Here is a 26,578-nt window from a genome sequence, read left to right on the forward strand (position 1 = left end):
TCTTCCCCTCCCACAGCCAGTGGCTCAAGTGGTTCGAGCATCGGCCCCAGGCACTGAAGATAGTTCAGGTGGTCCCAGTGCATCAGCCGCAAGCACTAAAAATAGCTGGGTTGACTCAAGCATCAGCCCCAGACGAGGTTGCCAGGTGGGTCCTGGTCAGGGCACATGCGGAAGTCTGTCTCACTATCTCACAAGAAAGAAAGAGAGTAGGAATAAAAAAGAAGAGAAAAGAGAAAAGAAAAAAAAAAGAAGGAAAGAAAAAGAAAAGAAAAGGAACTAGTAATAAAAGAAATGAATTTGGGATTTATCTTGGCAAATATTTAAGTGTTAGATTATAACCTATTACCAAAAAGATTATTTGAGCTAATCCCAGCTCCAAAAACTAAAACTGTCTATGTGGCATTTAATCCTTTTATCAAGGTAGAAGGCTGAAGAGAAAGAAGGTGTGGGATTCTATTATAGTATATAAATAGTTCTATGTCAAGAAAAAGCCAATATTTCTTTAGCAATTCTGATATAACTATTGTTGATCTAAATTCCCCTACTCCTTAGCTACAGATGTCTAAAAGAAATTTATAGTCAAGATCCACTGCTTAAAATACATACATGTCTATCTGTAAACAAAACAATTTTTCTTCTTTTGTGGATATAGAATACAGGTACAGTCTTTGTTGAGAGAGATAAAAGTCTATTTCTGTAATTCTGAAACTAAGTGTATTCTAAATAGTCAATAACTAATAATGAAAGACCTCAACCACTACCACTCCACCAAAAGCAACTGAGTCTCCTTTAAGTTTAAAAAAAATTTTAGGTATGAAAAACTTGAAAATGCAAGTATGAACACTATTGTTATGCTTTATTCAAAGGATACTTATCCTAATTTTTTAAAAAGAATTTATTTATTGATTTTTACAGAAAGGAGTGGGGGAGGAGGAGTGAGAAGTATTAACTCACAGTTGTTTCACTTTGGTTGTTCTTTGCTTGCTTATGGTTTGTGCCTTGATCAGGCAAACCTAGGATTTCGAACCAGCAACCTTTATCCAGGTTGATGCTTTATCCACTGTGCCACCACAGATCAGGCACTTACATTACTTTTTAAAAATCTAAACCATAATGGTAAAGGCAGAAGAAAACCAAAAGAGTTCCAATCAATCAAAAGTATTGCCAAAATGTATTCAATTTAATAATTTACTCAAAACAAGAAAGAAAAGTCTATTAGATTATATCTATTTTACACAGAATTCTATCGGCATTAGTTAAATACACACATACACATGTACAGGGTGGGGGAAAAGTAGGTTTACAGTTTTGAATACACAAAACGGAGTTTATGCTTATATTATCATTTGTTAGTTATTGTACTATTTTCCATAGAAACAATTGTAAACCTACTTTTACCCCATACTGTATATAGTAGCACAACCAGCATAACAGATTAAAAGAGGAAGATGAGGAGGATATTTCATTAAAAAGATCCAATAAAAATCAGCAATAATTGAACACTAAATGGAAGAGGAAATGAACTATTAAAAAAAAAGAAAACCAGCCAAGATTCAGCTGCTAAGAGAAAGGTTAGGTGCCACTGGGGGAGGAGTAGAAAGCCTAGTGCGATCTTCTCCAACTCTGAACTGAGAAAGACAAAAACCTTCAATCACTGAGGAAAAGTAGGATACCTCCCCTCACCCAAGCTAACACTGATGCAAAGCAGAGATCGGGGAGGTGCAGGAAAATATCTTCTTACACTCAAGAGCCCCCATCCCCACCAAAACAAGACAAAGTTCAGTTGTGGGGTTTGGAGAAGAACAGCAAACCCTCCTGTACCCTGATGGTGGAGACAGAAGTAGTTTCCCTCTGGGAAAGAGACAGCTACACTGAGAAAGCATCACATGAGGCTCCAGCACACAGGACCTCCTAAGACTAAAGCTCAAACAGGAGAACTAAGAAACCCCCTTGCTTGCACCTCAAGACCTATTCCAAGTAAAAAGTAAGAGCAGTCTACTGCTGGGGACGGGCATAAGAGAAAAAACCCTCTGTGTCTCAGGCTTGCAGAGCCTGCTGAAAGCTGAGGGGGGAGAAGAAGACTGAAAAATTCCCACCAGCACTCCAGGCCTTATATTAAGCACAAAGTGGTGACAGACCACAGCTGGAAGAATTGGAAGGCTGTTATACACTGATGGTAACTAGAGCAATCACAAATCCCAAACTGAGATCAAACTACAAACTTACACTCAACTCCCTACACTAATGGCCTGACAGAAAAAAAGGACATAAATATTTCTGGATATAAGTATTATTTATTTCAGTCTTTACTGTTCTGTTGCACAAAATGTCCAATATGCAAGAAATAATTAACAATAAACACAAGAAAACAGGAAAAATAAGTCCATCATTAAGGCATAAAACAGCCAATACAACCAGACCAAGAGATGTTGGAAATATCAAAGAAGTACTTTAAAATAACATTAAGACAAAGAATCTAGTGAAAAAGGTGGATAAAATGAGTAAACAGAGAATATCTGCAAAGAGACAGAAATTACAAAAAGGAGTAAAATGGAAATACTAGATTTGAAAACTGCAGTAACAGAAAGAATTCCTTTGATGGACTAATCTGCAGAAGGACACAAGCAGAATAAATGAACTTGAAGATAGGACAAGAGGAATTATCCAAACACAAATTTATGAAAAGATTAAAAAACACAAAACAAAGCATCTAAGTGCTGTAAAACAATATAAGAAGGTCTAACATACATGAAATCAGAGACTCAGAATGAAAACAGAAAAATGGAGAAGAAATCTGTAAAGAGAATGATTGATAGTTACAAAAAAAATAATGTATAGATTTAAGAAGTTCAGAGAAACATTTAATGCTCAGAGAAATTATATCTTGATATAAATGTGAGATCCTTATAGAAAACATATAGTAAGTCTTGCTTTTTAAAATCTCATCTGGCTATATGAAAAGATGCTCAGCTTCATTAGTTATTAGGGAAATGCAAATCAAAACTACAATGAGATACCACCTCACCCCTGTTAGATTAGCTATGATCAACAAGACGGGTAATAGCAAATGTTGGAGAGGCTGTGGAGAAAAAGGAACCCTCATTCACTGTTGGTGGGACTGTAAAGTAGTACAACCATTATGGAGGAAAGTATGGTGGTTCCTCAAAAAACTGCAAATAGAACTACCTTATGACCCAGCAATCCCTCTACTGGGTATATACCCCAAAACCTCAGAAACATTGATACGTGAAGACACATGTAGCCCCATGTTCATTGCAGCACTGTTCACAGTGGCCAAGACATGGAAACAACCAAAAAGCCCTTCAATAGAAGACTGGATAAAGAAGATGTGGCACATATACACTATGGAATACTACTCAGCCATAAGAAATGATGACATCAGATCATTTACAGCAAAATGGTGGGATCTTGATAACATTATAAGGAGTGAAATAAGTAAATCAGAAAAAAACAAGAAATACATGATTCCATACATTGGTGGAACATAAAAATGAGACTAAGAGACATGGACAAGTGTGTGGTGGTTACCAGGGGTGGGGGGAGAGAGGACAGGGGGAGAGTTAGGGGGAGGGGGAGGGGCACAGAGAACTAGATAGAGGGTGGCGAAGGACAATCTGACTTTGGGCGAGGGGTATGCAACATAATTTAATGACAAGGTAACCTAGACATGTTTTCTTTGAATATATGTACCCTGATTTATTAATGTCATCCCATTACCATTTATAAAAATTTATTTAAAAAAAAAAAAATCTCATCTGGCAATCTCAGTCTATTATTTGGAGTATTTAGACCATGTGTTATCCAAGTATGGTAGCCACAAGCCGGATGTGTTTATTTACATTAAATTGAATAAAATCTAAAATTCAATCTTCAATTCCACTGGGCACATTCTTACTTTTTTTTTAAATTAAGTGAAAGACAAGGAGGCAGACAAACAGACTCCCACATGCACCCTGACCAGGATCCACCTGGCAAGCCCCCACCAGGAGATGCTCTGCCCATCTGGAGCCACTGCACCGTTGACCAGAAACCAAGCTATTTTAGCACCTGAGGTGAGGCCATGGAGCCATCCTCAGCACCTGGGGCCAATTTGCTTGAATCATTGAAACCATGGCTGCAGGAGGGAAAGAAAGAGAGAAAGAGAAAAGAGAGGGGGAAGAGGAGGCATGGAGAAGCCTGGTCACTTCTCCTGTGTGCCCTAACCAAGAATTAAACCCGGGACTTCCACATGCCAGGCTGACGCTCTACTACTGAGCTAACTGGCCAGGCCCCATGTTCATTTTCAAAATGAATGCATATAACTTTTGAGTCACTGGCCAGCCCTACATTATAACTTTTCACACAGTATATTTTGTGGCTCATTTCTCATAAATACAGTTTCACTACAGACAGCAGACAGTAAACCCCTTTTCACAGCAAAGAGCTCAACTCTCATAATTTTTACTGGCTTACTACTATTTTAAATAAGCTCTTTTTTCTAAAAAATGTATAGTGAGCTGAAACTGAACAGCTACTTCAGTATGGTTGCTAAGGACAGCCTTAAGAAGGAACTAATACAATCCAACCACCATCTCAAAAAAAACCAAAAAACAACAAAACCATAAAAAAATGCATTAACATAGTATTAAGCACCATTCTTTTTTATAAAGTAATATAAAATTCTGTAAATTCAAAACCTAATAATCTTAAAGTATCACTTAAAAATGATAACAACAGGCCCTGGCCAGACGTTTCAGTGGCTAGAGTGTCATCCCAGTTAATTGAGGTCGCAGGTTCGATCTCTGGTCAGGGCTGAGTTGATGCTTTTCTCTTTCTCTCAAATTAATGGAAAAATTAAGGGGAAAAAGGGGGGCCTAGTGCTAAACATCAGCTCCTCAATTAGAAGTTCTTTTAGGCACTTACCCAAGTCTTCCTAGCACCTCAAACTCAGGAACTTGTGGTCCACATGTCTCTACATGCAGTGGCTGGTATTCATAAAGAGCTTCCTCAAGCTTCTGAATAGGTGCTAATGAAATATGCTGACCCTGTTAGAAAAATGAAGGACAGCGGTGACAGATGCACAACAATGTCAATGTATGTAATGCTAAGAACTGTATACTTACAAATTATTAAAACTGTAAAGTTTATATCATATATATTTTACCACAATTTTCAGAGATGGGTTTTAATTATTCTGAGTTACCCATTTATCTTACTGGAATTATATAAAGTAAAAAGAAAATAAAAGTGAACTATCTGGAAAATTTCATTAACATTATTTTAACCCTTAACCTTCATATGTTTCACAGCCTTTTTAAATAAACATGAACTGTCAGGCCAAATCTTATACTAGGTTATTTCTGAAAAATGAACCTGACTATAGAGCATTTCAAACGTTAAGAAGAACCCTGCCTATCTTGTTGTTAATAGCCATTCTAATAGGTATGAGGTGGTATCTCACAGTAATTTTGATATCCATTTCCTTAAAAGCTAGTGAAGCTGAACATCTTTTCATATATCTGCTGGCCATTCGTATGTCTTGTTGTGAGAAGTGTCTGTTCGGGTCCTCTGCTGATTTTTTAATTGAATTGTTTGGCGTTGAGTTGCGTGAGATCTTTACATATTTTGGATATTAATCCTATGTCAGAGATGTTGTTTACAAACCTCTTCTCCCATTCAGTTGGTTGCCTTTTTGTTTGGTGGCAGGTACTTTTGCTGTGCAGCTTTATAGTTTGATATAGTCCCCTTCATTTATTTTTACCTTTACTTCCCTTGCCTTTGGGGTCAAATCCATAAAATTTTCTTTAAGCCCAAAGTCCATAATTTTAATACCTATGTTTTCTTCTATGTAATTTATTGTTTCAGGTCTTATACTATTTAGATCTTTCATCCATTCTGAGTTAATTTTTGTATATGGGGACAAACTATAGTTCAATTTCATTCTTTTGCATGTGGCTTTTCAATTTTCTCAGCACCATTTATTGAAGATGCCTTTTTTTCCCCATTGTATGTTTTTGGTTCCTTTATCGAAAATTATTTGCCTATATAAATGAGATTTTATTTCTGCTGGTTTTTTTGCTAATATTATGCTGTTTTGATTATCATTGCTTCGTAGTAGTATAATCTGAAGTCAGGCTTCATTCTTTTTTCCAAGAACTGCTTTGACTATTTGGGTTATTTTGTAGTTCCACACAAATCTGATGATTTTTCCTGTTCTATTTCTTTTTTTAAAAATGTCTTTGGGATTTTAATAGGTATAGTGTTAAATCTGGGTATCTACCCAAAAATTTGAAAACATTTATTTGCAAAAATATATGCACCCCTATGTTCACTACAGTATTATTCACAGAAGCCAAGACATGGAAATAACTAAAGTGTCCTTCAATAGATGATTGGATAAAGAAGATGTAGTATCTTTACACAATGGAATATTCAGCCATAAGAAAAGATGAAATACTGTCATCTGCAACAATATGGACAGACCTTGATAATATCATGCAAATCAAAATAAGTCAGGCAGAAAAGTTAAGAGCTATATGATTTTACTCATGTGGGATATAAAATGGAAAGCAACAAATGAACAAGCAACAAAACAAAAACACATAGAGACAGACAACAATATGGTAATTACCAGAGGGAAGGCAGGTGGTGGTATTAAAATGTAAAGGGGGTTAAATATATAGTGACAGAAGAGGGTTTAACTTTGGGTGGTGGGCACACAATACAATATACAGATAGCGTATCATAAAATTGTATACTTGAAACCTATAATCTTATAACAATGTTACCCCATTAAATTTAACAAAATTAAATTAAAAAGAAAAGGAAGAGGCCTGCCCAAGTTGGATGTTTTGAATAACATTCTGACATCTCTTGTTTCAGTGTCCTTTTTATAAGCTGCCAAGTTCTAAATTCTGCCACATGATGCAAAAGGTCTAGTATTAGTGTCACATTTTCAGATTAGAAGAAATAAAGAAAAATAAAAATTGTTAAGAATTAAAGAGGGGCACCTATTATAGTCCTACTAACACAGAACTGCAGGTTACTTTGTCCAATTACTCTATTTTCACTTTATAAATTACAGAGTAAGGCCTAGAAAAGATGATACCAAATGGGCATTTTCAAGAGTCGGAGTACTTTCCAGGTAAGATGTTAAAAAACACGGGCTCTCTTAAGTTATTATAGTGGGATACAACATGCTAAAAGTAATCATGTCCTAAATATAAATGCTCACATAACTGAAGTTATGTTGTTATACAATCCAAAGTCTTTTCTGCAAAGTTTGTGGGCATATAAAAGATCCATAAAAGATCATCTAAGAGTAATAATAGTTAAGTAGTCTAAGAGCTATGCATAATTTCATCACATTCACAATAGTTTTATGAGACAAATACTATTACCCGTATTATGAATAAGAAACAGGGGTTTAGATAAGTTACTTAGCAAGGTAATACTGTAGTTAATGGCAAGTTGAGGATTAGAAGCCAAGTCTATCAAATTCTTAAAGCCCATGGTCTTTCCCCCTAACTTTGTTATTTGATGAATAAAAAAACTAAGACTCCCAAAATGTAAATTTTCCTAAGGTCACACAGAGTCATATCTACCAGTTTTGTCCAGTATAGGTTCTACCATATCACACTACATTTTAATATCCTTATTTTTAGACATATAATCATGGTTGCTTAATTTAAAAGTATGATGTTAATAAATAAATCCTAGATGGTTTAAAACAATTTTCAATAAAAGTTCTAGTAACTTAGATATGATCAAATAACTGTAGGCTCAAAAAGGACTTTTTTTATTATGAATTTAGAGAGAAATAAACTTTATGACATTTAGAAAGAAATTATTCACTGGTAATTCCATTTATCATAAATGATACACAACATGGCCTTGTAATATTCAATCTATCCCCCCCCCCCCAAATAATTGGTATGAGATAGATGCCAAGTTTCTCAATCCAAAGCTAGGGAAGAACTTAAGATTAAAAAAATTTTAAGATTTTTTTAAAAAAATCATTAACTACATGTCTTAACAAGTCTGGTGTGGAAAATGTTAAGTGAAAGTTTCCAGATGCTAAATGATAATTGAATGTGATATTACTAAAAAAAAACACCAGTAAATATATTATTATAAATTATCAGAAAAAAAGAGGATTCAGATTAAGGAAGTCAAACTATATGATGTAGTAGTAATGCATCACATCTAAATTAAACATGACTTGGTACCAAATGATATGGTATGCACATGAAGGGCTATACAAAATCAAGAGAGAGGAAGAATCAGAAAAAGTGGAAGAATGAAACAATACTAGACCTCAGAGGGCAAACAAAGTCTACAAAAGCAAGGAAATGTGGAGAACAGCAACATTACCAGAGCAGTATGTCCTTTCTTGAGAAAATAACAAACACACATGAGCAGAGAATGGGGATATGGGGAGGCAAAGCAAGGCACAGACTGAATCAGTATAGCATAGCTTAAAACTCATGGTTAAAAAAACATTAGACACTGGCCCTGGCCGGCTGGCTCAGTGGATAAAGTGCCGGCCTGACATGCAGACATCTGGGGTTCGATTCCCAGTCAGGGCACATATGAGAAGTGACCATCTGTTTCCATTCCTGTCTCTCTCCTCCTTCTCTTTCTCTTCCCCTCTTTCAGCCAGTGGCTGGACTGGTTTGAGTGTCTGCCCTGGGTGCTGAGGTTAGCTCAGTTGATTTGAGTGTTGGCCCCAGGCACTGAGGATAGCTCCGCTGGGTCAAGTGTCAGCCTCAGGTGCTGTGGCTAGCTCAGCTGATTCGAGCATCAGCTCCAGACAGGGGTTGCCAGGTGGATCCTGGTTGGGCGCATGGGGAGTCTATCTTCCCTCCTCTGACTTTAAAAAAAATAAAAAAAGGCCCTGGCCGGTTGGCTGAGAGGTAGAGCGTTGGCCTGGCATGTGAAAGTCCTGGGTTCAATTTCTGGTCAGGGCACAAAGAAGCAGCACCCATATGATTCTCCACCTTTCCCCCCCTCCTTTCTCTCTGTCTCTCTCTTCCCCTCCCACAGCCAAGGCTCCATTGGAGCAAAGTTGGCCCGGGCGCTGAGAATGGCTCCATGGCTTCAACCTCAGGCGTTAGAATGGCTCCAGTTGCAGCAGAGCAACACCCCAGATGGGCAGAGCACTGCCCCCTAGCGGGCATGATGGGTAGATCCTGGTCAGGTGCATCTGGGAGTCTGTCTGTCTGCCTCCCCGCCCCTTCTCACTTCGGAAAACACAAAAGGGAAAAAAACCAGACCCTCTAAAACAATGTTGAAAAATCTTATCTCAATTAAATATGAAACAAGTGATAAAATAAATAGCAAAGCAAATTATACTGCCAAAACAAGAAGAGAATAGAACCAAGTAAGTCAAGTTAGTAGCTATTTTAATAATTAGGGTTAAAGTAATAAAATCCAAATCTGAGTGGTAACTAAGAGGAAGAGAAAAAAATAATTACAGTTAAAACTGCAAGACTTAGTAGCAATCTGCTATAGCTGAGCAGAATATCGAAATGTGAAAATCAGAGAGCTGAATAACACAAACAGGAAATATGGAAAAAAGAAAGATTGAGCAGAGCAATATTACTTCTGTGTCCCTTCAGGCAAGGGAAACAAAGGAAAAATAAACAAATTGGACTACATCAAACTAAAAAGGTTTTGTACATCAAACTAAAAAGGTTTTGTACAGCAAAGGAAACCATCAACAAAATGAAGACAACCCACTGAATGAAAGAACATATTCACTAATGTTATATCTGGTACGGGGTTAATATGCCAAATTTATAAAAAAATTAAAAACAACACCAAAAAGCAAACCAACCAATTAAAAAAAATGGACAAAGGACATGGATAGAAACTTCTCCAAAGAGGACTTTCAGATGGCCAATAGTATATGACAAGATGCTCATGATTATTAAACACCCGAGAAAGGCAAATGAAAATCATAATGAAATATCACCTCACACATATCAGAATGACTATCACCAATAAATCAACAAACAAGTCTTGGCAAGGATATGAAAAAATGGGAATCCGTATGCACTGTTGGTGGGAGTGCAGTTTGGTGCAGTCACTGTGGAACACAGAATGCAGTTACCTCAAAAAATTAAAAATGAAGCCTGACCTGTGGTGGTGCAGTGGATAAAGCATCGACCTGGAACGCTGAGGTCGCTGGTTTGAAACCCTGGGCTTGCCCAGTCAAGGCATATATGGGAGTTGATGCTTCCTGCTCCTCCCCTCCTCTCTCCCCCCTTCTCTAAAATGAATAAATAAAATCTTAAAAAAAAAAAAAAAATGAAAAATGAAACTGCCCAATGACCCAGCAATTCCACGTCTGGGAATATATCCAAAGAAATCCAAAACACTGATTTGAAAGAATATATGCCGCCCTTGCCGGTTAACTCTGTGAAGAGTGTCGGACGTGCATCAAAGTTGCCGTTTCGATCACCGGTCAGGGAACACACAGGAACAGCTCATTGTTCCTGACTCTCTCTCTCTCTCTCTCTCTCTTCTCTATTCCCCTTCCTCCTCTCTCTCACTAAAATCAATAAATCTGGTGTGAATGAAAAAAAAAAAAAAAAAAAAGAATATATGTATTCCAGTGTCTATTGCAGTGTTAATTACAACAGTCAACATCTGGAAGAAGCCCCAGTGCCCATCAGTAGATGAGTGGATAAAAAAGCTGTGGTATATTTAAAGAATGGAATACTACTCAGTCATTAAAAAGGACATTTACCTTTTATAACAGCATGGATTGACTGGGGAACGTTATGCTATGTGAAATAAGCCAGTCAGAGAAAGACAAATACCAGATGATTTCACCTGTATGTGGAATCTAATGAACAAAATTAACTAACAAACAACAGAAACAGACTGACAGCTTTCAGAGGGAGGGGTGTTGCAGGGCTGGGTAAAGAAGGTAAAGAGGTTAAGGAAAAAAACCACCCTCATAGACATAGGCAGCAATATGGTGGTTACCTGAAGGAAAGGGGAGTGGAAGGAGAAAGAAAAAGATAAAGGGAGGAGCCTGACCTGTGGTGGTGCAGTGGATAAAGCGTCGACCTGGAAATGCTGAGGTCGCCAGTTCGCAACCCTGGGCTTGCCTGGTCAAGGCACATATGGGAGTTGATGCTTCCAGCTCCTCCTCCCTTCTCTCTGTCTCTCTCTCCTCTCTCTCCCTCTCTGTTTCTCTCTCTCCCTCTCTCTCCTCTCTAAAAATGAATAAATTTTAAAAAAAAGATAAAGAGAGGAGATAAATGGTGATGGAAAGACTTGACTTTAAGTGGTGAACACAGAATACAATATACAGATGATGCATTATAGAACTGTACACCTGAGGCCTATATAATTTTTAACCAATGTCATCCCAATAAATTCAATTAAAATAAGAAAAAACAAAAAATGTTCTTACTAAGCATAGACAATTGAAATTTTGTTAATCGCATGCACAATGAGCATGCACAAGGAATACATCTCCACCTTCTCCACACTTTAATACTGTTTCTTTCACTTATTCATTACAGAGGGGCAATGGATGTTTTTTTTATCTGTGGGTTGGAAATGTGCTTTCCAGCCACTTATGAACTCATTTAACAAAATTTCAGAAACAAAACATTGTCATTCTGTTGGAATCATGATCCATTCACCTGACACATACTGAGCACTGACTATATAACACAAATTGTAAAAGTATAGCAGTGGATAAAACATATCCCAGTCCTTGCCTTCGGGGAGTTTATATTCTACTAAATCACTCTGATATGAAATTTTGCCTTCCACTTTTTTTTTGAATCATCTAATACAAAACATTAAAAAGAAAAAAAGAAAAGCAGTAATAGTGGTAGCTGTTTTCATAAACTGTACTTTTGCATGTTAAATTTACCAAATCCTACAGAATATGTCACATTACTAATGGGAATTAGAAACCAAACACTTGACTGTTTCTAGAGCATTTATCCAACACAATTCTAGTAATTATTTCCAAAGAAAATGTCTACATTTAGACCGTTTGGAAAAATCAGTTACAGTTATTCCTGAAATACTGTTTCTATGCTGGTAAATCTCCTAATAATTTAAATGTGTGTGTGCACATATGTGCATGTGTTTTCTATTTGTGCATATATTTTTTTTAATTGTGTGTGTGTGCACTCACACAACTTTTTAATGGTATAGAGAATACTTAAAAAATATGACTGGCACTGCCTTCAAGATGCTTAATTTAAGTTAAAAAAATTGAGGGGTAATTCAGTCATTTTCTACTTATTTTAGGGGCAAGCAGAACAACTTTTATACTCTGCTGCTCTGGTCACTCGGGGGATATCAGCCTGTCATCACTGCGACGGCTGCATGGCAGTCACTTCCTTAAGGCTTTCTCTAATTTTTTTTAAATTAATAATGAACAACATAAGACAAATGAGGGACAAAATTCTGTATGGTAAGAGGTAACTACTATAAAATTATGCTGGCACCTCCTCTAAACTGAAATAAACTGAGGTGATACAATTTCTCTAAGCTTCATTAATAATTTCTCTTCATCATTTATAATAGGGGTTGGGGGGGCAAGTTGAGGGGTTGAACCAGAGGATCTTCCAAGTCTAACCTGCCATGACTGCATTTCTACTGAGTGGAAACAAGTTACTCCCTCACAAAAAAATAAAAAGAATTTCCCCAAAATTTAATGTAAAATATCTTGATTCTACATATACTAGAGAAATAGCCAGTGGGGAAAAAAACAAACAAGCACTAAGCCCCAGATTCCTAATTCTCTACCAGAATCATCAGACTACATTCCCTATTTAAATGCATGTTTTGGAATGGGCAGAATAATTACCTTTCTGGAAAAAAACATTATTATGAGTGCACTCCCCCTTCCCAGGAGCATGCCTACATCTGTCCCTCCCTCCTCTTCTTTCCTCTCAGGAGAGCATCTCCTAAACTCTCAGGGACCCCACCAGATTTTTAACCAGGAAAGCAATGGGCAGAAGTGGCTCATATGGGCTGTCCTAAAACTGTTTAGAAAGGCCCCCTTTTCTCTGACTTTCCATCAAGTCAAAGCAGCCGCCCGGGCTCATTTCTCTTCTACGGCATTCCTAGAGAGACAGAGCAGCCTCACCGACGCTCTTCTGTTGCTTCTTCTACCTTCAATACTTCCTGTTCACTGTCCCCAGCTTTAATAATCATATTCTCATGATTAAAAAAAGAAATTATGTTTGGCTATTTTGCTGACTTAGTCCCACAAATCAGTCTTTAGAAGTATTCTTTGTCTTTTAAACTTCAGTCCCTAAAAGCTAGATTACCAATTTTTCCCCAAATTTTTCTTCTCAAAGAAAACAGGCTTTTCCAGAATTCATATTCGAACCTTTCAAGAGGTTTCATCCTGAATATACTGAGAATAGTGCTATATTTTTCCAGCTCTTCAGTGATGATCAGTTCCATTCAAATATATGATATGCTTTAAAACATTAAAGAATAATTTTTATAACCATTTAGCTGGGTTTGAGCTTCTTGTTAAATTAAAAGTCAAATGGCCCTAAATGAATTATGCTCTCACTTGCCCAAGCCAAATCTCCAAAACTACTTTATCAATTGGCCCTGAAAATTTCATCAAAATCTGTTCACTACACTGAAATTACTTCAAGAATTTGTTAAATACATTTATCTACAGTCCTCTCATTACAACACACACCATTTAGTCCTCAAATTATCACATGAAATAAATATTCTTTAATAACACATCAACTCCATCTTGAAACTCTTCTTGTTACACCAGTATAAACTATTTCCTAAGAAAGGACATTAAAAATGTACCACACTTAGAAACTTAAAATTTTGGTGAAAAATTAGAAAATATTATCGATTTTAAAAGATAAATATCATTAAAGCATCTCAAATATAATTACAACCTAGCCCTACATGTTTAAAAAATATATTTCTATAAATTCATTTGTACTGGGATAGAACTATTACAGCTCATACGGAAACTAAATGCAACAATATATTTGTGGACATATGCAATTTGCTTTCAGAAAGCCAAGGGTCTCAAACTATGTGAACATGAAAAAGAACAGCATTTCCTCCTTTTGCTTTAACTATTTTGACTATACGAACATAACATTATATGTAATTGTGTTCATACAAATTTGTTTCCCCAAAAATGCAAAAATAAAAACAGAAAAGGAATTAAGCTAGTCATCTCTGCCTCTGACAGTTCTACATCTAAAACATTCAAGATAGCTTGACCTGTGGTGGCACAGTGGATAAGAGTCGGCCTGGAACACTGAGGCTGCCAGTTCAAAACCCTGGGCTTGCCTGGTCAAGGCATATGCAAGAAGCAACTACTATGAGTAGATGCTTCCTGCTCCTCCCTGACCTCCCTCCCTCCCTCTTTCCCCCCCTCCTTCCCTTCCTCCTTCCCTCCCTCTCTCTCTCTCCTCTCTCTAAATTCAATAAAAAATTTTTAATAAAAACTAAAAAATACAAAATAAAACATTCAAGAGAGATCTAAATGTTACAATAGGGACCTAAATGATGTGACTGACTCACATTCCACATAGCTGTAACAGTCAAGACACATCCTGCACAAAGATTAGGTTATACAATTACCGGAAGACAAAAACAGGTCAAAGTAACCTCTCAAAGATCCCTAAAATATCCCATAAAGTATACAGTACATTGTTCTATGCATATTATAATACCTTCATATAAATCCAACTCAGCTAGGTTTTCCTCTGGCATTGGAATAAATTATGTTCCGTAGAAAACTAGGTGAAGTACAGTGGTTGGCCTGCTTTTGACAACCACATTGTTTGAAAAGTACTTTTTACTGGGTGAAGAGAAGAATTCTTTACTATTTTTCTCCCTAGTTCAGTATTTTTTCAACTTTAGTTTAATTCAAATAAGTTAAATGTACATATGATATGACTCTGCTAAGCATGACAGGTATCTGAATGCTCATTCAACTGAATTCATGGAGAAAAAAGACATCTGACATAGGTTATGAAGACTGAATGGGGCTGAAGTGGGGAGGGGGAGAGCATCTGTAGTGAAGGGAATTTCAATACCAAGAGTAGCTTCAGTGTAGTAGCGAAACTAGGAGCCAGAACATAAGTGACAGAAGATAAGGAAATAGAAACACTGAGTGAATCTGATTACTGTTTTCATCAAATTATAAGGTAAAATGGAAAGGGGGGATGGCAGTGGCTTAAAGGAAAGGTAGGTTCAAGAAAAAAAATTTATTTGTTTTTGTGGTTCTAGGTTTTAGTTTCCACTGAGCACTGATAAATGAGGCAGTGTTGAAAAGTATTATTTTTACATTCTTTCTCTGGTGCTACTGAACCACCATTTGTTGCCAAGAGGACAGAGTGTCCAGCAAATCATATCTGTTTCTATAAAAAGATCTGTAAAGAAAAACATCAAGGAGACTATCTGGTGAACAAAACCTGTCTCCTTAAAAGAGTCTACATTAATTTTAAGAAAAACAGTACTTGTCAAAATTTTAAAAACAACTTTTCAGGCATGTAACATTGTAGCGTATTTATTTTTAGTAATTACAAAAATAGAATCCAAGAAAGAATTCTTACCTTGGCACTTTAAATGAACTGTTCACTAACCAACAGTAAGGACAACTTATATATAAATCTAAATTTCTGCATGTTATAAAATATGAAAATTACTTTATATAAAGTTCTCTAAAAGCATTACTATCATTATATAAACAAAACAAAAAATAGCACATAAAACTAATCTTCTGAAGCAAATATATTTTTCATGAAAAGGTAGCAGAAAGGTTGTTTATACCATAACAGAAACTAAATAATTCAAGAGATCATATTTTGCTTTATTTAGTACAGTGTTTTCATTTAGATCTAAACTCTATTCCTATACAGCGCCTAAGAATGTTTCATGATTGAACAAATGTTTTGTAAGAACAAAACAGTATCCCACTCTCTCCAATCCCATACTCCAGGCCATCCTCTCCCTAAAAGAAATTACATAATAAATCTCCTTCTATTTGAGGGCATTTAACTACAAATTAGGTCATTACTGTGTCATTCCCGGTGTAGAAAATAAGAAAAATAATTAAGCCAAGCTGTCACTGACTTTATCCTTCTTTTGCCCTAAAAGGAAACAACAAATATTATAAATACCCTTACCATCCCAATCTGCCTTCCACAAACACATATCACTACCACCGCCGCTGCCTTCACAAAACCATGCAATTAAATCTAGATGGTAAATGCAGAATAGAATAGCATATTCAGGATTCCAATTCCCTTTCACTTGCAATTTCATATAAATTGTCTTTTACAAAAGACATGCATACATGGAATGTGATTACTAGCAGTGCAATTCCATGCAATGGACACAGAAATATTTACTGAATAGCTACTATATGCCATGCTAGACACTATACATACATACATTAGGAGTAATTATTATTTAGCCTATTTTACAAGAAAATAAACTGAAGTCTTCCAAGGCCAAGTAATCTACCCAGATTTTAAATCCTATACTGCTGGATGCACCAAGCACTTTTCTATTAAAGGACTACAATATGAAAATTGACTTATCTAAACATTTAGGAGATAACTAGGCACTGTGAAGGTATGATAGAAAGGATATACCATAAGAACTAATCCAAGCATTTAACAATATATATTTTTAATTAAACAAATTAGAATGTACTCATTTGTTTTTTAAAATATTAGTATACAAGTGCTTTTTAAATTAGTATATAAGTGCTAGTTCATTAAAACATACAATTATTCACATTTGACTTTTCCATAATACATTTAGATTGATGCAAATTTTACTATACTGAGATATGTGCCTCATTTTTAGATACTCTCTTATAAGTTTTCTTTTCATACCAAACAAATATATTATCTTCCTCAAATAACATAGAAATTGATGGTTTGTGAATCTACGTAAATTGAATATATTTTGAAATAAGTATGAGCCAGAAAGACAATTTCAACAAGAACAATTCCTAGCAATGTAGAAGTAAACTACACTCCTAGAAAGTTGACTATAATGACCAATCCTTTAAATTATATTCTACTATACTTTAGCAGATTACTTTCATAATTGTCAGCTATGTTTTATATTTACTATATGAATTATAAAAGCAATGCAGAGAAATCACAATCTTGGTAAATTTTTCATCTGGAAAAATAATGTGTTTACTGAGCATAAATGGTGGTTCCACAAACACAGGACTACAGAGTTTAGTGGGGGTTTATTTTAACTAACTTTATTTTATAACCTACATAAGTACGCATATAAATAAATTATTTTAAAAGGTACATGTAGTAAAACAGTGCCCCACAGAACAAAGAAAGCAATTAGTATGGGAGACTTTACTGAACACAACTTTGAAGCCCTTCTGGAAATTACAGGCTTGATAAAAAGCACTAACATTCTACCAGTTGCTGAGACAGGTGATACTGCCAATCAGCTGCATTTGCTGATACACAGTCTAAAGATTTCTAACTAATCTCTATACTGAAACCAATGGCTGCCTGCCATTTTGATCACCACTTAGAAAAAGAAGCAATCACTCTATAACCAAAAACACCTAGGTAAAACACAACTCTAGGTAAGCTTTGCATCTACTTCATTACTTCTTTCTGGTGTTTCTTATACTAAACCCAAAACTATCCCTAGCTGGAGTCATGAGACTTATAGTCTCTCCACCTGCTATTTCTGAGAAAAAAGAAGGGAGGCAGGGAAGGAGGGAGAGAGAGAGGAAAGGAAGAAGGGAGGGAGTGTGAGATACTTGAGAAAAAGTCATACTACATAAATATTAGATAGCATTTTCTTTGTTGTTAATTTTGAACTTTTCAATCATAAGCTCAAGAGAAACAGGACTCATGAAGGCATGCTCCTTCAGATCACATCTGCTTTTTCATTAGAACTGAACCCCCAATACCCACGACCTTACCCCACTCCACCCCACACATGCACACACACAGACACTTGAATCCTTCGTTGTACCACCATCATAGTCAACCTTTATTATATGAACTTGTCAGGGCAATGCCAGAATTTAACATTAAAACAGTCAATGTTTCCAAATTTGGACATTATAGATGTGATTCTGAAGTTCTTTTAAAATATGCTGGCATAATGTATCAAAGAACTCGTTTTAAATCCACTTGAAAACATATAAACATATATAGATAAAGTAGAAAATATGAGGGTTCTTTTTAGGATTTTCCATCCTTTTAATGCTTTAAATTAACATTGATTCTTGAATCTTCAGATAGTATTACTATCTGTTCTACTATGTTTTTAAAGTTGCTTCCATTCAACTGTACAAGACTGTGACCTCGTCCATGACCTCTACAAAAGCAGTTGTGCACTATACTGTGGTGCAAATCCTCACAGACAAGTTGAACCTGTTCTTTCTGGCACTGAGCCCTTGCGCTGAACACATAGCTAAGATTTATTATAAAAGGAAAACTAAGGGGCATTATTGCACAACATTTATCCTTCACATATAGCCAAGTATAATCTTTTACAACCTTTGAGAGCTCTTATATAAATAGATCTCCCCATAACTGCACAAAGAGTTTCCTAATTGTCACCAACTCTATGGCATATTGAGATTCATCTTACATTAGAAAAAAGTTAGCACACAAATCATTTCTACTGAGTTGTTAAAGTTGATCTCTTAATATTTATTCAATAATAATACTATTTTTAATACTCAGACCTAAGGATAATTACCTGCCTTGCTGTCCACTTAGCAAGGTAAATGCAATAAAATAAATAAACACCTGTTTTCAAAAATCTATGCTTTAAAAAAACAAGTTTTTAAAAAATATCTTCCTCCAGCACTCTTATAGATCTTTTAAAAACATTACAGAGAAACTATTAGCCTTTACTTTTACAGTTTTATGCTTTCTTTTCCATTTCAAAGTTCAGTTTTAATTAGTTTTCCAACAGTGTTTTAAGAACACTTCCCATAGCTGCAAAGAATATGGTCGCCTGAGGGGGTTAGGGGAGTAGAGGCTGGGTGAAACAGATGAAGGGGTAAGCACAGACTGGTAGTTACAAAACAGTCACAGGGATGAAAAGTACAGCATAGGGAATACAGTCAATAGTATTGTAATAATTATGTGTAGTGACAGGTGGGTACTTGAAATACTGGGCAGAATCACTATATAAAAAATATGACTATCAAACCACTATGGCCTGACCAGGTAGTGGCACAGTGGATAGAGCATCAGACTGGGATGTGGAGGACACAGGTTCGAGACCCCGAGGTCGCCAGCTTGAGCACGGGATCATCTGCTTTGAGCAAAGCTCACCAGCTTGGACCCAAGGTCGCTGGCTTGAGCAAGGGGTTACTTGGTCTGCTGAAGACCCACAGTCAAGGCACATATGAGAAAGCAATCTATGAACAACTAAGGTGTCGCAACAAAAAACTGATGATTGATGCTTCTCGTCTCTCTCCATTCCTGTCTGCCTGTCCCTTATCTATCCCTCTCTCTGACTCTCTGTCTCTGTAAAAAAACAAAACAAAAAAACCCCACTATGTACATCTGAAATTAATACGAAGTAATACTGAATGTAAACTATAATTAAAAATAAATAAACAAAAACACTTCCATTCTAAACAATTTTGAACTGCTACACAAGACTGCCGCCAGGCTGCTTCCTCAACCCAACAGTGAATCTGATACCCTGGTTAAAGGAGGAATTCCATGAGTTCTGAGAAGTATCTCTTGTAACAGAGTTACCACACTATTTACATTAATTGATCTACCATCAAGACTTGCCTTGTTGAAAACAAAGAATATAGCCTCAAAAGTATTCTATCCTGAAAGTCAGGTTCAAACTAGCTTGTCAGCTAATTGCTCAACATAAAGGAAACTGAAATATGTTGATTTAGGTGAACATTCCCTTCCTCTAAATTCTTCTAATTTCTTTTTACTATTAAATGTACAAACAATTGAAAAACTGCCTGTAGGCCTGTGGTAGTAGGCAGCATTGTTTAATGGGTACAGAGTCTCAGTATTTTACGGAAATAAAAAATTTTTAGTTTAAAAAATAAAATTTTAAAAATTGTTGAAGATTGACTACTGAACTGATTTTTTAAATGGTGGAAAAAATCTAATGATACATTTTTAGGAATTAGGGGTTCAAGAGTAAGCAAAACAGACATATTTATAGCTGGCACCAAATATATATTTTTGAATACAAAATAACGAGTTAAATAAAAATGTACTTCATTAAAGTTTAACATTTTAAGCAACATTTATTGTTCTAAGAAAAGATGTTTTAAACAATTTATATCCCTAATACTTTCTTCCTCTGTCTATAGAGTACAAGTATAAGTTTATGAGTTTGGACATTTTTTTAATTCATCACGAAAGCAAAAAACTTTTCTTGAAAATAATAGTCTTTCAGAAAATAGCTAACTATATTCATTTTAAGTGTTTTACAGGCATTACATCGTTAAATAGATATAATTATAATATAAAAAAATTACTAACCAGTTTCATTTCATAATATTAATCTATACTGTATAAGACAACATAAAAATTTAGAATAACTATAAAACATGAATCTAATATGTAAAAAAAGGGGGGAGATAGCTCAAGACCTGACCTTACACTGTGTTCTAATATCATAACAATGCTGGTGATATATTTTAAACACCTAAGCCCTCATTCATTTTGAAATGCATGTGCATTAAAATTTCCATAATACACAAAACTACTCTTGATGAAGTCATAACTATAATTAAAAATAACATCCAAACAACCCATAGTTGCAATGTCAAGCAGGTTAACCCAGGTTAACCTCCAAATAACTTGAAGCAGCTGCAAGAACAATCCCAGTCTCCATTTATTTTGGTTCTTCTACCACAACAGCTTCCCCATCTGTATCTCTTCTTTCCATCAAGAATGCAAGCATATGCTCTATTCTTTTAAAGTTCCTATACTACATAATCCCCTTGAATAAATACAATGTTAAAAACACAGGCCTTGGGAGTCCAAAGATTCAAAATCCAATTTTATCTTGAGCAACCTTTCTTTTTAACAAGCCTCAATTTCACCTGTAAAATTACTTTAAAAAAAAAACAAAATAAAAATATATTTTAAGAACATAGCAGAATCAAGTGTCCACAAAATGCTACCAATAATTATTATTTCTGTATTATCAACTTCCTGAGGAACAGGAAGAGGAGAGATATTGGCAGTTTGCACCATTTCCACAGATACCACCACCAGATAAAAGCACCACTGGCAACCAGCACCATAGAAAAAGTAAAGTCTGTCTGAAAGGAAATTAGAACTCAAAACATCTTCCTGTAGAAACAAACTTTTGAATGATGGTATAGTCCTAAGCTAACAACATACTGTACAAAACATTATTTTAAATTTAGTCTAGAGCCCTAAGAGCAATATATGACAGAAAACAAAAAAAGTTTACTTTCTCCTTCCTAGATGCAACCTTGGCTTTGGGCAAAACTGTCAAATTTCTAAAATGTAAGCTTCTCTCATTTTACCTTTTGCATTCTTATTCAGTGCCTAGTGCTTCTCCAAGGTACTGTATGTGCCCACAACACTGTAACACCAAGCTCCCAATTGGAAACACTTCACTCAAACCTACTGACTCCGAACATGCTCCCTGATCTTAAGTCACCGATCTGCATCTCCAAATCCAAACTTCCTGATATCACTAAGGTGTTAGGAGGAAAGAAATTGCATTGCATGATTTTGCTCAGTGGACATCTGGTTTTTATTAATTATTATTGCTTTAAAAAAGAACATTGGTAAAATATTTCTTTTCTGAAACAAAATACAAAGCAGTAGTTGCCTTTTAAAGACATGGGTTAAGAAATATTCACTAGTTATTTTATATATTGCTTAATGTTTTTGTTTGTTTAATAACTGTCAACAAATTAACTGAACCAAATTTTTTCATCTTTGCATTTCCCTACATAAAAAATATTCTCAAAACATTTTTTTTTTCACAATGACTGAACTAGCTAGAGTCACATTAGCAATTCTGTGATGAGGACTGGAAAGAGTCTAGACACCTTTAGTGTCTAATAAATAATAAAATTCTCAAATGAAAATTTTAAAAATCTCAGAAGTAAACAGAACATTAAAGATCATCTCCAGTTTCGCCTGACCAGTGGTGAGGTGGTGGAGAGAGTGCCACCCTGGAACGCTAAAGTCCCAGGTTTGAAACCTGAAGTTGCCAACCTGAGCGCAGGCTCACCAGCATGAGCACAGGGCTGCAGGCCTGAGCGTGGGATCATCGACCGTGATCCCATGGTCACTGGCCTCAGCCCAACGGTTACTGGCTTGAAGCCCAAGGCCTCTGGCTTGAGCAAGGGGTCGCTGTTTTGTTTGAGCCCCCCAGGTCAAGGCACGTATGAGAAGCAAACAATGAACAACTAAAGCTACGGACCTCTGAATTTATGCTTCTAATCTCTCTTCCTTCCTGTTTCTCTCTTTCTCTAAAAATTAAAAATAAAAAGATCTCCAGTCTTACTAGCCACTGAATTTTTTAATACTTTCTTCAATATCCCTGTCTATGACTAAATACCTCACAACTTAGCAATAGGCCAATGCACTACAGTAGTCTATAAAGATCCAAATAGACACATAAAGTACACATGAAAGGAGTGATGAAATCTATATGACAGAGTCAAATTTCTACATTATCTATGAATGCACACAAACCACAGTATTTGTCTTCCAAAAGTTAAACCAGAACTTCTCTTTAGTTTCTTTGTCCCGTAAGACTTTCTAGGATGTATGATTCTTACTAAAGAGAGATACGCTTTTGCTGAGGAAAAAGCAATGACATGAATCACCATGGTAATACAATATATAAATTCATAAATATTTAGAAAGCTTCTTTTCAGTATTTTAATCAAGAAAGCACCAGATTGTTTCTTAGCTATGATTTCATCTAAGGCTTTGACTCCCTCTGCAATTTCAATTTCTGCTTCCAATAATTCCAACTGATGGCCAGATCGATGTTTGGTTTTACATATTTTACCCAGACGATATCTACTTAACAGAAATTCAGATGAAATGTAACATGCAATAAAGAACAGGGTTACTTTTAGGGTTTCTATTATCTGCAAAATAAAATTATCCTCCAAGTCATCCTTTAATGACTGAAGAAGTCATTAATACTTTTTAACAGACTGTATCACTGTTTCCTATTACCCTATTTATAAGTTAGAACAGACTGTTCTGTCCTTGTCTTTAGACAGCTTAAAATTTTGAGAAATTCTACATCCAGTTCTAAGATTTATCTTGTTTTAAGTTAATCACTCAATCACTCTCTACTTTTTACTTTGTCATTAGCTTCATTTATTTTTTTTTATCATCTACTATGTTATCTATGGAAGAACTGCTATGTTAAATCTGGGAAACAGTTTATCTTTATAATTGACAGTATCTAAAAAAATCATTAAAAGAATTCTTCTCTGAGCTTATTTTCATTTCACTTTATTCTCATAAATAACATATTGTGAGGTATCCAATGAATAAGGTTTATCCTATTTCAAATGAATATCCCATAAGCATTCATTCACAGATTCAGAATTTGAACACACCTAGTCAGATATTAAAGTCCTTATCTATCTTTAGTCACACTGCTAATCTGCCTAACTTCTGTTAGGAAAAAAAAGAAAGACAAAGAAAAAAGTCTCTTGCTTGTGTCATTAAAGAGAATGACAGGAGGCTACAATTATTTCCCATTATTTCTCATTCACTGAGAACCTACTGAAAAATGTGCTAAGTTGCTACTAGTATATAGAACACAAATACTTTGACAACCTTTGATAAAATACAGTGAAACTTTGCTAGAACTGGTGAGAGCAATAAAAAAGTACACAACATTATTTACCATTTTAAAGATGTAAAGCCAGTAGCCACGGCCACCATCACAGCTGCCTGGCCCATGCAGGTTTGCATTAGATTTGGACAGACGGTAATGAAACAACGGAGCCAAGACCTGGTGGGCCATTAGCTTTAATCCTAGCTTGCACCCGGTAGGCAAGAAATACACACAGTGGGAAAACACTTCCCTTTCCATTCAGGGCTCCCAAAGCCACTGATTTATCCAAGTTTCCTAGAATCAAGGTTTCTAGCTCGCCAGTCTTATTCACCTCTGTTCCCCATCTCCTTCTCTCTGCACAAACTGGCTTCTCCTTCAGCACTCCGCCATCTTGGCTGCCTCTCCTCTCCTCTACGTGGCCTTTCTCTGCTCTCTCCTCTAATGCTAATCTCAGGAACCGAGAGAGAGCAAGCTCCCGGTCTGCCTCATTTTATAGTGTAGAAATCAAAACCTTTAATCCAATATACAAACAAGGAAGTCTCTGATACAAAGTCACTTAGGGTGGGAAAGGCTTAGTCTTAAAACTAAGTCTTAGGGTATAACAACCCTGCCTGCTTACAGCCTGTCCCCCACACCCAATGCAAACTATAAGCAAGCAAACCTATATATCATATTTACAAACTTATTTGACCAACAAAGGATAAGAAAGCCTTGCACCACAAATAGGTAATTAGATTTATGGATCTAATTTCTAAAACTAAAATCAATACTACAGAAATAAAGACTACTTTATAAAGCCAAACCATTATCAATAATCCTCATTCAAGAAACTAGGAAAGCCTGACCTGGTGGTGGCGCAGTGGATAGAGCGTCGAACTGGGATGCGGAAGGACCCAGGTTCGAGACCCCAAGGTCGCCAGCTTGAATGCGGGCTCATCTGGTTTGAGCGAGGCTCACCAGCTTGGACCCAAGGCCCCTGGCTCCAGCAAGTGGTTGCTCGGTCCGCTGAAGGCCCGCGGTCAAGGCACATGTGAGAAAGCAATCAATGAACAACTAAGGTGTTGCAATGCGCAATGAAAAACTAATGATTGATGCTTCTCATTTCTCTCCGTGTCTGTCTGTCCCTGTCTATCCCTCTCTCTGACTCACTCTCTGTCTCTATAAAAAAATAAAAAAATAAATAAATAAAGAAACTAGGAAAATGTACTAGTTCCTACCATTGATAACATGGTTAATTCCAAGTGTAAGGGTACTTTCTATATTAAATTCTTTCATTTCTATCCTTATCTATCTTTGCTACTTTGCATGTTTAACCCAAGAAACACTGTGGTATAATGAAAAACTAACTGAACTGAGAATCTAAAGTCAGCCTTACCTATGGTGGTGCAGTGGATAAAGCCTCGACCTGAAACACTGAGGTTGCCGGTTTGAAACCCTGGGCTTTTCTAATCAAGGCATATATGGGAATTGATGCTTCCTCCCTTCCTCTCTTTCTCTCACTCTCTCTCTCCTCTGAAAATGAATAAAATCCTAAAAAAAAAAAATCTAAAGGCTGTCCTGGCCAGTTGGCTCAGTGGATAGAGCATCATCCCAGTGTGCAGACGTCCCGAGTTAACCCCTGGTCAGGGCACACAGGAGAGGCGACTATCTACTTCTCTTCCCCTCCCTCTCCCACTTCTCTCTCTCTTCCCCCTCTCACAGCCAGGGGCTCCACCGGTTTGAGCGTCAGCCCCGGGCGCCAAGGATAACTCAGCTAGCTGATCCAAGTGTAGGCCTCAAGCACTGAAGATAGCTCAGCTGACAGCTGATTCAAGCATCTGCCCCAGACAGGGATTGCCAGGTGGCTCCCAGTCAGGGCACATGGGGAAATGTCTCTCTCTCCCCCCTCCTCTCACTTAAAAAAAAGAAAAAAGAGACAGAGAATCTAAAGGCTTATACTCTCACTCTGACTTCCAACATAAACTCATAAGATTGATAATATTCATGCTGCATATTTACATGCAAGTCCATTCAATGGTATAAAATATTCTTCAACCACAATATTTTATTAATATGATTACAGATACAGATATTTAGCTTCACAGACATTTCAAAACAACTAACTATATTGACTTTAGATGCATTCTGAGAAGTCCAATTCCACTAATAACATTCATTTTTAAAGCAGAATATATATCTCAACAAGACCATAAATACATAATAAGTTTTAAAGGAATGTTTGCCATTTATTTGCATTAGCACCACTCCATTTAAGTTTGTTTATGACCCCCCAAAATATAGTCAAAATATGATTTCAAAGAAGGCACTGAAAAACTAAGATTCACAAAATGAAAAGTTCCAGTAAAATCATCTAAAATTATGTATATATTACATGAATGATTTGCTGTTTCTCAAAAATAGCATGTAGGAAGTCAGTAATTCTCAAACGTGTAAAGTATTTCCATGTGCTTAAAAAGAAAATTACCCCAAACAAACAATGCTTAAGAATTTTTTTTATTTTTTTTATTTCATTACCATCTGTTTCAGTGTTTTTTTCTTCCATTGGTCCCAATCACCTTCTTTGTTTCTGTTGCCTGCCTATTGCTCATACTAACACTTCTAAAAGAATAAGGCAGCAAAATTAGATATCCAGTTGGGAACTCTAGTCCCAGATGTGACTTGACAATGACACAGTCCAGAGCTAAATGTTTATGGACATAAACTCTTAAAGCAATTAATACTTGCCTCAATGGAAATGCTAAAT

The 26,578-nt window shown here is 36.1% G+C and overlaps 1 protein-coding gene across 1 annotated transcript in view; it reads right to left on the reverse strand.

Moving 5' to 3' along the window:
* The window catches only part of MNAT1 (MNAT1 component of CDK activating kinase), a 231,124-nt gene that overhangs the window by 77,346 nt on the left and 127,200 nt on the right, over nt 1-26,578 (reverse strand). Inside the window, exon 7 of the mRNA XM_066388454.1 lies at nt 4,924-5,045. Coding sequence (XP_066244551.1) covers nt 4,924-5,045 — 122 coding nt within the window. The remainder of the gene's footprint in view (nt 1-4,923; nt 5,046-26,578) is intronic.

Source organism: Saccopteryx leptura, chromosome 6 (genome assembly GCF_036850995.1).
Source record: "Saccopteryx leptura isolate mSacLep1 chromosome 6, mSacLep1_pri_phased_curated, whole genome shotgun sequence".
In the NCBI taxonomy this organism is placed as follows: domain Eukaryota; kingdom Metazoa; phylum Chordata; class Mammalia; order Chiroptera; family Emballonuridae; genus Saccopteryx; species Saccopteryx leptura.